General features: G+C 39.8%; 1 protein-coding gene across 1 annotated transcript in view; it reads left to right on the top strand.

Moving 5' to 3' along the window:
* Positions 1-14,505, top strand: part of SEC24A (SEC24 family member A) — a 112,760-nt gene that overhangs the window by 13,681 nt on the left and 84,574 nt on the right. The window contains exon 2 of the mRNA XM_006888060.1: positions 8,408-8,914. Within this exon, the coding sequence (XP_006888122.1) occupies positions 8,408-8,914 (507 nt within the window). The remainder of the gene's footprint in view (positions 1-8,407; positions 8,915-14,505) is intronic.

Below are 14,505 nucleotides of genomic sequence, written 5' to 3'. Positions count from 1 at the left end.
TCTCCAACACACTCATTCCCACCACCCCAATCACAGAATTGATCCATCTCATCGAGGGTCTTCCTCTCCTGCGCCATCCCTCCACTCTTCCAAATATGATGTCCCTCTCAAAGGACCAATCCCTCTTTGCACACTGTCCACACAGGAATAACTTTCCCATCTTTCCCCTGTGTAGTGGCTGGTGGATTAGAATTGCCAGAGCTGCACTCACTGCCTTTGGGTCAGCAGCTCAATTCCCTATGCACAATTCCACCAGAACACCCTTGTTTTTGAGTAAGTACAGTGAGTTATAGTAGATATTTTTTAACATTTCAAACTACCTACCATGTTTTTTCTTTGTGTCTTAATTAATGCCTGAATTGATCTTAATTTCTGTTAGTTGTTAGCCCATTTCTTTGTGTTTGAACATTATATTTTAGAAATGTGTTAGACAGAAGGGGAGTTTTCTCCAGTTTGTTCCTATTTCCAGCCTTGGAAATACACTAAAAGGTTGTAATGAGTCAGAACTTACTCAACGACAGTTTGAGAGCTTTTTGTTTTGCTTTCTTCCCCCTTACTCTAGCTTTCATGAAAATAATACATAATATTTATTTTAGAAATTGTCTGCATAAGGGATTTCTGAAGTTCATAAATTCCTCATAAAATACATGAAGTACATGAAGATCACTAGAACTTGAGATTTTTATTAATGCATATTCTGATCCCACTGTGACTCCCAATGTAAAATAGGAGTTTTCAAGGTAGGAAATGGAATCCCAGTTTGTGTGACAGTAACAAATTTCTTTTTTATTCTGAAGCTGCTTATTGTGTGATTGGGGAGCCCAGCCTGGTATTAATTTTCTTTGCTTCTCAGCACCTTCTCACTTGGCTTTGGCTCCTGCTGTGGTTGTTAGGTGCCATTAACTAGAATATGAGTCATAGCAGCACTGTGAACAACAGACCTGACACCTGCCCTATCCTGCTGAAGTCACCATGTTAATCCATCTTGTTGGAAGTCTCTTCTCTTTCCCTGAAGTTCTACCTTTCCAAGCATGATATCCCTCTCCTAGCAATATATCCAAAATATGAGAGATGAAGCTTTGCCATTTTTGCTTCTGAGGAGCACTCTCTTTGCACCTTTTGGTGGTAATATCCAGTACTGTTTTCCAGAACCACAAGTCAAAGGTATCAATTCTTCCTCTGTCATTCTTACCCATTTTTCAGCTCTCAGAAGCATAGCAAGTAATTGAGAAGACCATGGTCTGAATCAGATGCACCTTGGACTTCAAACAAACATCATTACTCTTCAGTATTTGGGGAGGTCCCTGACAGAGACGTGTCTAATACAATACGTCTCCTGATCTCCTGACTGCTGATTCCAAGGTGTTGATTATGGGTCCAAGTAAGATTAAATAATTGACATTTTTAATCTATTCTCCATTTCTTATGATACTGCTTTTTCGTCCAGTGATGAAGACCTTTGTTTTCTTGATGTTGAGATGTAATCCATACTGAAGGCTACACATACCCAAAGCTGTCCTTAATAAGGTCACAACCAACTTCATGGCTATTATTTTAAAAAAATAAGTTTAAGTTCTCATTTTTCTGAGGAGCATTTGATACCCTTCTTTTCTTTCACAGCAGTCCTGATAATTGATTTCTAGGATGTCACACCCTCCTGGCTTGCTTTCTTCCTTTTCAGTTGCTGTTTGTAATTCTTTTCCTTCATGTCTCAACCTCACCAACCTCTCCACCATACTAATTCTTTAACTACAACAGTTCCTCATAATGCTCATCTGAGGCGCTCTGCTTTTCTTACCTTTTACATACATACCTGCTAGGTGATGACATTCACTTACACGGTATCAAATATCATACATGTCATGTCTCCTATTGTCAGAGACCTCTCCAAAGTACTGAACAGCAACAGTGTCGGTAGTGAGACTAAGGTGTGCCTGATCCAGGCCATAGTCTTTGCAGTTACTTGCTATGCATCAGAAAGCTGGACTACAACTAAGGATGATAGAAGGAGAATTGATGCCTTTGGGCTGTGGTGCAGGAGAAGACTATTGAATATACCGTGGACTGCTAGGAGAACAAACAAGTTTGACCTAGAGAGGGTGAGACCAGGCTGTTACTTGGAGGCAAGGATTCTGAAGCTCCATGTGACATACTTTGGACCTGTCGCAAGGAGGGTCCAGTCCTTGGAGAGGGACGTCATGCTACAGAGGTTGAAGGGACAGTGCCAAGAAAAGAAGACCCTCGATGAGATGTATTGTCTGTGGTAATGAGGGTAGGTGTATCAGAGACTATAAGATTGGCACTGGATAGAGCAGGGTATAGGGCTGTTGTACATAGCGGTCACTAAGTTACAGGAGAATCGACAGCACATAACAATATGGGTCCTTTGAGACATCTTCACTTGGAATCTTTGGTGACACCTAAAAGTTTACATATTTAAAGAAACGTTTCAGTCTTTATTCAGATTGCCATTCCCTCCTTTCTCTGTTTACCCCATTATTTTATCCCAGGTCATCTTCATCACCCATAGTCGTAAGTTCTATTTCTTCAGTCAGTATTTTTAAACCTAAGTAATGGATTTGTTGTTGTTGTTATGTGCTTTCGAGTCGCTTGCAACTCATAGTGACCCTGTGTACAACAGCCCTAAACTCTGTCCTTTGCCAGTCTCACTCATCCCGATTACCCCAGTCACCTAAGCAATCCAACTCTTAGAGGGCCTTCCCCTCCTGCGCCTGCCCTCCACCCTCCCAAGCATGATGTCCTTCTCCAAGGACTGGTCTCTCCTTACAATATGACCAAAGTATGTCAGACAAAGCCTCAGAATCCTTGCCTCCAAGGAGCAGCCCGATTTAACCCTCTCCAGCATGAATCTGTTTGTTTTCTTATAGCAGTCCATGGTACCCTCAATGCTCTTCTCCAACACCAAAGCTCAAAGGCATCAATTCTCCTTCTATCCTTTTTGGTCATTGTCCAACTCTCTGATGCATAACAAGTGATTGCAAAGACTATGGCCTGTATCAGACACACCTTAGTCTCCAGAGAGACACTATTTCTCTTCAGTACTTTAGAGAGGTCCCTCAACAGCATACTTTCCTATCACAGTACATCTTTGTGTGTGTGTGTCTTAATAATTATTAATTTCAATCAACATTTACAGAGATTTTGGATTCCCGTTCATTCATTCATTGTTGCACTTTTCTTCCCACCCATCCCACTCCCACCCCCGGTTTGCTCCTCTCCTTGAAAAACAAAAGAAAAAAACTCCTTCATTGGTATACAATCCCCCCACATTCCCCCACCCCCATCCCGAGTGTACTCCACTCTGCAGCCCTCATTCCGAACTCTGCAATACGTCTTTTAATTTCCTGGCTGCTGGTGCCAAGAGTGTTGATTGTGGAGCCAAGCAGACTAAAGCTGTGTACAATCTCAGTCTCTTCACCATCCATCCTAATGCTGCCAGTTGGTCCAGTGGTGAGAATCTTTGTCTTCTTGACATTGAGCCTCAATCCATATTGAAGGCTGCTGCCCTTGACCCTCTGCAGCAAGCGCTTCAGGTCCTCCTCAGTTTCAGCAAACAGGGTTATGTCATCTGCATAATGCAGATTGCTGATAGATTTTCCACCAATCCTGATGCCACACTTCTCATAGAGCCCAACCTCCCGGATGATCTGTTCTGCATACAGGTTGAAAAGGAACGGAGACAGGACACATCCCTTCCCAATTTTGAACCATGCAGTGTTTCCTTGCTCTGTTCTGCCTCTTGGTCCAAGTAATGGATTTACAGATCTTTTTTCCCACTGACCTGCTAGTGGGGTTCAAATTACTTGTCTTTCTGTTAGCATCCAAGTGCAAAACTGCTAAGACTCTTTAGGTATTATGTAGTTGATAATATTTCCATGTAACCTCAGTGTTAAATTCTTTTTATTACTCTCAACAAGATAGATGGATGCAATGGCTGTAACAATGGGCTTGAGCATAAAGAGATGATGAGGATAGGACAAGGTTCAGATTTGTTGTTCATAGGGTCACTGTGAGTTGTAGTTGACTCGGCAGCATTTGACAAAAACCACATATACAAAACCAAAACTATATAACCTTATATTTATAATTGTATCATTGTAAAACCCATACGAATGAAAATAAAAATAACTACAGAAGCTCTTGTTCATTCCAACTCATAGCAACCCTACATGATAGAGTAGAGCTCCTTAAGATCTTTACAGAAGTTAGTTCCCAGGACTTTCTCCCTCGGTGTGGGTTCCAGTGTTGATGTTTTTGTTAACAACCAAATGCTTTGAACATTATACCACAGCTCCTTTAAAAAAGCAGTACAGTTCAAATAAAATAAATAATGTGATAGATGATAATAATGTTTCATTGACGAAAACATTACTTGTTATAATTTTGCACATATTAGAACACTTGAGTGATTATCATGGTCACTTTTTCCTTTTTAAAAGAAAACTTGTTTTTAATCACAGAATAATTATTTTTACGTAAGGAGTTACACTGCCAACCTAAAGGCACGAGGTTCAAATCCACCGGCTGCTGCTCTTAAAAAAGAAAAGATGAACACTCTCCTCTTAGGCAATGTACTATCCCTGAACACTTGCTGAAGGGTTAGGCTGTGTGTCAAATAGCTTTTCTAAGGTTTACTATTACCTTTAGGCTCAAATCCAAACTCCTGAAGGGTGTGGTTTAAATTCCTACTTAATTTTTACCTTGATTTAGCACTTCTGAGATACTGTACTTTTTTTACAAGTTCTTTCATAACTACAGTCTATTGCATGTGTTCTCTTTGTCTAAAAGTCTTGACATTCATTTTCCTGGTGCTCTTATTTTTTCTTCAGATTTCAGCCTTTTGTCTGCAAATCATCCTTGACACCTTTCTGCTTTCTCTAACCCAGTTGCTGTTTCCTCCGTGCTGTTACAGTGCACCAAGATTTTTTATCACACACACTGAATTATCATTCCTAATTATTTTTCTTTCTGTTCTGTAAGCCATTTGAGGACAAAGATGCAGTGGATATTACTTGCCTTTGGGTCCCTAGAAGATCCTTAGTATCTTCTTAGTCTTTCAATCAGGGAAAGAATGGAATGTTCTCAGTTAACCTTTGGAATAAAATTAGTAATTAGCCAAAATACAGGATTCACTTCCCCTCTCCCCTTCACAATTATGAGATTTATTAGAGAAGTAACAGGCTCCAATTCAGGTCAGAAACACACAAGATAGAATTCTTCAGCCAGGATAGCTTCTTCTCAGGCATGTTCCTAGGTAGGAACCCTGCCTTGTGACTCTGGGCTAGTGTTACAAAGCTCTTTCAGTTTTGTCAATTAGGTGCCTCCCATTTCTCTTTCATCCAGTAAGTTTAGGCTGAGATACTGAGCTCTAGCTTTATTGAGCTGCAACTCTGGTTCAGCCTTTCTCACACTGGTCTCTGAATATCTCTCCATACTCTGGCCCAAAGGACTCACTGCACTCATCCTACATGTTTATTCTTGTTTGTTCTTTCCGCGCCCTACAGTAAACCTTGTTAGGATATTTTTGTGAGTGCTTTGAATCCATACACAGAGGAGTAGTGAGAATGATTATTTCAAAATGGCAACTTTAAGGGCAGAGTGGAAGCCCACATTTGACGCCAGCATATCAGGAGTAAAGGTATCATGTAGATTCTCAGACTTGCCACTGGCATCTGGCAGTCTGAAGAGTGGTGTCCTTTTAATGTGAGATCTGATAGAGTCTTTTTATCTAGGATTGGAGAAAGAAGTGCTGCATAAGTAGCTGATGTCAGAACTGAACAGAAAATTAGGAGAATAGGGTTTGGACTAGTGGGGTTCTGAGATTTCTACATCCACATTTTGTAATAGCAATGTGATCCAGTTTAGAATTACAGTTAGCATTTATTTCATGTTTCTTTAATTTTCTTCACTCTAAAGCCATTTCTCAGTCTTTCCTTAACTCATGCCCTAGGCACTTTAAAAAAATGATAAACTGATTATTTTGTAGAACATACTCTAGTTTGAATTTGTCGAGTATTTCCTTCCAATTAGATTCGAGTTATTCATCTGTTTCTGTACTGTCAGAGAAGAGATGAAGCATCCTTTTCATTTTATCAAGTGACACGTGATTTCTATTTGTTCCATTATTGATGATGTTCACTTTGCTTACTTGATTCAAGTGGTATCTGCCAGGCCCTTCCACTGTAAAGCAGTTCCTTTTCCTTTTGTATCTAGTAAATATTGGTGTATGTGTACTTTGAGACTATCTCACTCCTGGTTAGATTGCCAATTTAGTCGCTTATTGATAACTATGTGAATTCTTTTTCAGTGAGTTATAATCCATTAAAGGTCTCTGAGTGGCACAAATGATTTGTACTCAACTACCAGCCAGTGGTGAAAATTTTTGTCTTCTTGATATTTAGATGTAATTTGTATTGAAGGATATAATCTTTGATCTTCTGCAGCAAGTATTTCAAGTCCTCCTCACTTTCAGTAAGCAAGATTGTATCATCTGCATAATGCAGGTTGTTGATGAGTCTTCCTTCGATCCTGATGCCACATTCCTCTTCATGTAGTTCAGTTTCTCAAATGATTTGCTCACCATACACATTGTCTAGGTACAGAGGAAGGATACAGACTGATGCACACTCTCCCTGATTTAAATCATGCAGTATTCCCTTACTGCAACAGCTTCTTGATAGATTTTGTATGAGCATCATTAAGTGTTCTGGGATTCCCATTCTTCTCAGTGTTAGCTGTAATTTGTTATGATCCACGTAGTAAAATGCCTTTCATAGTTAATAAAACACAAATAGACATTCTCCTGGTATTCGCTTTTCAACCAGGATCCATCTGACACCAGTAATATTCTTGGTGCCAAAAAACAGCCTTTTCTAAACACAACTTAACCTCTGGCAGTTTTCTCTTAATAATGACTTTTCTAGTCATTTTTAAATGATCTTCAGCAAAATTATGCTTGCAGATGATATTAATGATATAGTTTGATAATTTCCACATTCTGTTGGATCACCATTTTTTAGCAATGGGATTCAGTGTGAGTCTCTTCCAGTCAGTCGTCCCTGACTAAATGAAAGTTTAACTGGTCTGTTTGTTAAGTCCTAATAAGGAACTCTGGTGACCTGTTTCATAGAGAATTGCACTGCTTAATCAAAGACTGAGTTCTCTAAGTGTTTGAATCCACCAACAGGTCCAGGGGTGGGGGTAGGGATGGGCAGTTTCCTGCTACATGATTTACAGCCTTGGAAACCTATTGGGGATGTCTGCTATGAGTTAATTCTGACGCCATGGCAAAGAGGTGATTTGCTAACATAAAGTTTGGTAATTCCAACCCAACTAGCATTTCTGTGGAAGAAAAACCTGGTGATATGCTCTTGTAAAGATTACAGCCAAGAAAAAGGCTTATGGAAGGAACTTTTCAGTTCTGTAGCACTTGGATTTGCCATGAGTTGGAATAGATATCAGTGGCAACAAGTTTATAATCCATTATTATCATTATTTATTTTTATGATTATTTCACATTTGGTGTTTTAGGCTATATTTTATTTTTTTATTGTGATTTTAATGAAAGTTCTTAGAGAAATTGGGTTTCCATTTATTCATTGTTGCACATTTTCCTCTCTACCTCCCAGGCTGTTTTTTGTTTCCTTATGTCACATCTCATTCTTTTTGAGCATATCTTTGGTTTATGGGACAAGATATGTTATTTTCGCAACCCTGGAATCTGCTGTCAGCTGACAACAACAACAATGACTAATGAGGAAGCTCTGGTGGCTAGTGGTAAAAAGTCCTCGTACACTGCGAGCAGTTTGAAATCACTAGCTTTGCAAGACAAAGATGGAGAATCTCCTCCCATGACATGTACTGCCTCTGAAAATCCACTAGAGAGTCAGCTATGAGTTAGCTGGCATATAACAACAATGACTAATGACTCATAGTAACCTTTCATTGAGTTTCGAAGGAGACCGCTCATCATTTTCCCTAGGAATGACTGGTGAATTCAAACCATTTCTCTTGAAGATAGCAGCTGAGTATGTAATGGACTTTGTGCATAAAGCTCAAGCACAGCAACAGTTGTAAAGATGGCAGGGTTTTGTTCAGTTATATATTTGTTAGAAGTATGCATTAGTGTATGTATTAGTCAGAACTTACTCTGTAAGTTCTGTAGACCCTAGCAACAACAGTGACATTGTGCACTTTTCTTGTGCTTGTTAACCATTTGTATAGCTTCTTTGGAAATGTTTTTTAATGTGTATTCAAATATTTTGTCCATTTTTTGAGTGAATTGTCTTATATTGTTGAGTTGGAAGAGAATCGTGTATTTTACTATATTTTTAAACTTGCTATGTTTGTTTGTAAGACTAATTTTTTTTCCCCTTTGTTTTGAAAGGTCCTGTTCCAAATACATTGATGTCTTCACAAATGTCAAGGAGCCAAGGATATAGTTCTCACCTTCCAGGATCCTATCCTCATCTAATACCAGCAAAGACTCCTTTAAATCCAGTCTTGGGACAGTCTAACTATGGTGGTTCTCAGACTGTTTCTCCATTAAGTAATTATCAGGGACCTGGGGAGACTCTTAATAGACCACCCATGGCTTCAAGTATGGTGACATCTTCATTACATAGTGGTCCTGCTTCCCGAATGCCACCTCCTGCTTCTCAGAGCCCAGCTGCTACACCAATGCCTTCTGGTAGTTTTCTTCCTGGAGTCAACTTACCACCACCACCACCACCACCTTCGAATTGGCAAAATAACTATCCATCCACTGGATCACAGATAAACCACAGTCCTCTTGTAACGTCCCAGTCAACTGTATCAGGGAATACAAATTTAACAAATCATCAATATATTTTTTCTGGAGATCCTTCACTTCAAACCAGCTACATAAAATCAGGTAATGTTACTATGATGTGTGCCGTTGTGCTGATTCTGACTCAAAGACTCTGTAGGACAAGTAGAAACATTGCTTAGAGTTTCCTAGGCTGTGATCTTTACAGAAACAGGTTACCAGGTCTTATCTTCCGAGGAACCAGTGGTAAGTTTGAACTGATGACCTTGCATTTTCCAGCTGAGTGCTTTTATAGGAGTATGGAGTAATGCAGAAAAGTTAAACTTTTGCTTGTTTAGATGATTTGAGTTTGTTTTTCAAATCTTACTTAGATCTATATGGAAAAAATACTCTTTAAATATTTTTATTTGAGTGAAAGTTTGTAAATCCTACTGGTTTTCAGTCTTACACATTTTGTTTAAGAACACTAATTACAATTGTTTAATGTAATTAATTACATTGATCAGCCCCTTATTGTATATTGCCTTTCCTTTCTCTCAACTTACTTATTCCTTTTTATTCTTTCTCTCTTCTCGTCCCTGTCAATCATCCAAGAATGAGTCTATCTATAAGGAAACACATGTTGTTGTTGTTAGGTCCTGTGAACTATGACTCAGCGAGTCTTTGAGTAACAGATCAGAACCTTGCCCTGTCCTGCACCATCCTCACGATCTCTGTCATGCTGACATCCATTATGGTCATCACTGAGTCAGTCCATCTCATTGAGGGTCTCTTCTCTTTGAATTTTTCCAGCATGGTGTCGTTTCTTAAGGATTGAACCCTTCATGACAACATGATCAAGGTGCATGAATTGAAGTTTCAACATCCTTGCTTCTAAGGAGCATTTTTATTGGACTTCCTCCTCCAAAACAGATTTCATTTTTCTTTTGATAGTCCCTGGGATAGTCAGAACTCTTCTCCAATACCACAATTCAAAGCATCCATTCTAATTTGGTCGTCTTTGTTCATTGTCCATCTTTCAGATGCTTGGAAGCAAATGAAAATACCACACATGACTTGCATCAGATATACCTTAATATTTAAACTGATATCCTTGCTTTTTAGCACTTTGGAAAGGTTCTTTATAGCAGATTTTCCCAATGCAGTATGTCTCTTGATTTTGTGACTGCATCTGCCATGGGTGCTGATCATAAATGTAAAGTAAAATGAAATTACTGACAACTTCAGTCTTTTCTCCATCTGTCATGATGATCCCTTTTGGTCCAGTGTTGAGGATTTTTGTTTTCTTGATGTTGATATGTAACCCATAGTGAATGCTATAGTCTTTGATCTTCTGCAGTAAGTGCCTAAGTCTTCTGCACTTTCTGCAAGTGAATTTGTATCATTTGCATGATGCAGATTGTTGACATAATGCAGATTGCTGATGAGTCTTCCTCCGAACCTCATGCCACATTCTTATTCATGGAGTCTATCTTCTCTAATGATTTGCTTAGCCTTTTTTATGATGATATGTGTGTTGTTGTGATGCTGGAAGCTATGCCGCTGGTGTTTCATATACTAAAAGGGCCACTCATAGTCTTATAGTGGACAGGTTTCAGCAGAGTTTCCAGACTAAGAAGCAGGGCTGGACATGATTTGAATGTTTCCATAGCTTTTTATTGTACTGATCTTGTACTGTAATTGTCCTTTCACCACCACCCCCTTTTTTCTTTGGCTGGAAGATTTTTTCATTTTATATCAAATCAACCACTGGATCTCAGGATTTTATTTCAAATCAACCACTGGACTTGGCAGCCTCAGGATGGATGGTGAAGAGATTGAGATTGTTCACAGCTTTAATTGCTTGGCTCCACAATCAACATTCTTGGCACCAGCAGCCAGGAAATTAAAAGACGTATTGCCATGGGAAAGTCTGCTGTTAGAGACCTCTCTAAAGTACTCAAGAGCAACGGCGTGTCTCTGGAGACAAAGGTGTGTCTGGTACAGGCTATGGTCTTTGCAATCACTTGTTATGCATCAGAGAGCTGGACAATGACCAAGGAGGATAGAAGGAGAATTGATGCTTTTGAGCTTTGGTGTTGGAGAAGAGTGCTGAAGGTGCCATGGACTGTTAAGAGAACAAACAGATTCATCCTGGAGAGGGTTAAACCGGGTGGCTCCTTGGAGGCAAGGATTCTGAGGCTTCGTCTGACATACTTTGGTCATGTTGTAAGGAGGGACCGGTCCTTGGAGAAGGACATCATGCTTGGGAGGGTGGAGGGCATGTGCAGGAGTGGAAGGCCCTCTGGGAGATGGATTGATTTGGTGACTGGGGCAATTGGGATGAGTGTGTCGGAGGCAGTGAGATTGGCACAGGACAGAGCAGAGTTTAGAGCTGTTGTACATGGGGTTGCTATGAGTCGCAAGCGACTCGACTGCACATGACAGCAACAACAACAACATATCACATCAAGTTGTATAGGTGTAAGGTCCAGGAGTCCAGCCTAGCCAGGTCCCCCACCTGTCTCCTCACCAAGCTCATCTAGTAGCTCCTTCAGTAAACCTTTTTTTGATCCCCAGGCCCCCACCCCTCCAGCCTTTGGTACATCCGGTCGCTCTCCTTCTCCATATACCTTCCAGTTACCTGAGGTATGTGGATAGGTCCCTCCTCCCTTACTGGTACAAGCTGGCTCCCCAAGAATGCCCAGGACATGGGATGGGACCTGGCTCTGTCCGTCCCCTGACTATAATCGTTCTTTTATGACTGATTTATGTCACTTAGCATAATTTCCTTTAGACTTACCCATGTTGTGTAGTTTTTCATGAATTCTCTTATTGTTTTTTAGTGATGCATAATACCTCATAATTTCTTTAGCCATACATCATTGAAGGACACTTGGGTTGTTTCCAAGTCTTTGCCATTGTAAATACTGATGCAGTAAACGTGGATGTACGTATATCAGTTTGTGTCAAAGCTCTTATTTCTTTGATTGCCTATTAGTGGGATTGAAGAATCAAACATACTGCTATTTCCAACTTACTAAGAAAGACCTAAATTGCTTTCCATAGTATTTGCACCAAATTACATTCTTGTTAGCAATGTGTGAGAGTTCTAATCTCTTCACACCCTTGAAAGCATTTGTTGTTTGCTGTCTTACAGAACTTTGGTATTGTTGCTGGTGTAAGATGATAATGCATTGTTATTTTTTTAAATTATTTTGTGTGTGTGTGTGTGTGTGTGTGTACCATCAAATCAGGTCTGACTGATACAGGAGGAGATTGTCCCTCCTTCTCCAGCAGAACATCTGGTGGATTCAAACCACTAGCCTCTGGGATTGCAGTGCAACTTCTTGCCACTAGGCCACCAGAGCTCGTCTGTATTGTTATTTTCATCTCTCTAAAATTCATCTCACATACTTTGGGCATGTTGTCAGGAGGCACAAGTCTTTGGAGAAAGACATCATGCTGGGAAAGGTAGAGGGTTAGAGAAAGAGAGAAAGACCCCCCTACACAGTGACTGTAACATTGGGAATGGAGATTGTGAAGGTGGTGCAGAATAGGACAAGATTCAGAACTTGTTCATAGCCTCACTCCTTATGAGTTATAACTGACTCGGTAGCATCTAACCAACAGAAACAGTAGCTTGAGCATTTCTTCATAAGTTTGTTGGCCATCTGAATATTCTCATTGATGAAGTGTCTTTTCATGTCCTCTGCTCATTTTATAATTAGAATATTTGGAATTTTTCATTGAAGTATTAGAGTTTTCTATAAATTTTACAATGAGTCCTTTGTAAGAGAATTTCATTGCCAGCACCACTGTTAATACAGATTGTCATTTCCCCCACTTAATGGATTTTACCTCCTTCACAAAGATCAGCTGACCATCACTGATTTGTATCACTGATTTGTGTATCTGTCACTGTATCAGTACCAAGTTCTTTTGACAGTCATGGCTCTGTAGGTTTTGAGATTAGGCAGTGTAAAGCCTCCTACTTTGCTTTTCTTCCTCAGTTGTTATCGTTATTAAGTGCTGTTAAGTTGAATATGACTTTCAGTGACCCTATGAACAACAGATCTGAACCCTGGCCTTTCCTGTGCCATCCTCACAATCTGACACACTTGAACCCATTGATGCAGTCCCTGTGTCAGTCTGTCTCATTGGATGTCTTCTTCTCCTTTACTGTCCCTCCACCTTTCCAAGCATTATGTCCATCTCCAAGGAATAATTTCTCCTGGCAACATGCCCAGAGAATGTGAGATGAAGCTTTATCATCTTTGCCTCTAAGAAGTTATTCTGGCTGCACCTTCTTCAAGACATAGCAGCTTGTTCTATTAGCAGTCCATAGTACATACAGTGCTCTTCTTCAACACCACAGTTCAAAGACATCAATTCTTCTTTTGTCTACCTTTTTTCACCGTCCAGCTCTCAGATGCAAAGCAAGTGACTGAAAAGACCATAGCCTGAATTAGGTGCATCTCAGTTCTCAAATTGACATCATTGTTCCTCAGTAATTTTGAGGTCCCTGAATACAGACTTCCTCAATGCAATATGTCTCCTGATCTTCTGACTGCTGGTACCAAGTGTATTGATTGTGGATCTAAGTAAGATGAAGTTGTTGATATTTTCATCTCCATCTATCTTTATGTTGACTATTCATCCTGTGGTGAGGAATTTTGTTTTCTTGCCATTGAGATGCAAACCTCTATTGAAGGTTTCAGTGTTGAACCTCCTGCAGCAAGTTCTCTTCACTTTCAGCAAGAAAGATTATATCATATGCATAACAATGTTATTAGTGAATCTTCCTCGGATCCTGATGCCACATTCTTTTACATACAGCCTATCTTCTCAAATTATTTGCTAAGCATGCAGATAAATAGATATGGAAGAAGGGTACAACCAAGACACACACTTTTCCTAATTTTAAACCATGTAGTGAGTGTTCTCTTAATCTGTTTAAAGAATAGTATTTTGGTCTAGGTATTGGTTTTGGATGAGCACAAATAAATCTTCTGATATTTCCATTCTTCTCAATGTTAGCCTGCCATAATTTGTTATGATCTGCATAGTCAAATGCCTTTTCATAGTCTGTAAAGCACAAATAAACATCCTTCTGGTATTCTTTGCTTTCAGCTAGGATCCATCTGACATCAGCAATGATAATGCTAGTGCCACAGCCTCTTCCAGGTCTTGCTCTTCTAAGCTCGAAGATCTGACAGTTGCAGTGTTAGCCTAAAGTCAGCTTTCTTTAGCTATAACCTTAGACCCCTCTCGTCTCCAACTGTCTTAACTGCAGACACATGGTCTTGCAAATCATCAACAACTGTGAGAATAGGATAAGGAAAATTCTTCCCACATTATGCAGTAAGACTTGAAAGAGACTAGAGTGGGAGATTGGAGTGAGACTGTGGTGAGATTGAGACCCTGGTGGTGAGATCCTGGTCATGATAGTAGAGAAACTGTGGCGGTGCTTTGGATAAACTGTGGCAGTATGTAACCAGAAGAACCCTGAGGAAAAGGCCACTGTTAAAAGGTTTTGTTGTTCTTGCTAGATTATGGAAGTAAAAGCAGCCTGCTGAACTGAAACTGAAGCCTGCATTAATTGAGGAATTGTGTCTTCGCCTAAAACCTGGACTTGCATTGGGTAATTGATAGTATTTGCTTCTTCCAATCTCCATCTTACTTCTTTAATAAACACCATTCTCCATATCACAACT

This window comes from Elephantulus edwardii, unplaced genomic scaffold (assembly GCF_000299155.1).
Source record: "Elephantulus edwardii isolate Elephantulus edwardi_28Jun2011 unplaced genomic scaffold, EleEdw1.0 scaffold00064, whole genome shotgun sequence".
In the NCBI taxonomy this organism is placed as follows: domain Eukaryota; kingdom Metazoa; phylum Chordata; class Mammalia; order Macroscelidea; family Macroscelididae; genus Elephantulus; species Elephantulus edwardii.
The sequence above is the reverse complement of the archived record's forward strand: the minus strand, read 5'-3'. Positions and strand labels throughout refer to the sequence as shown.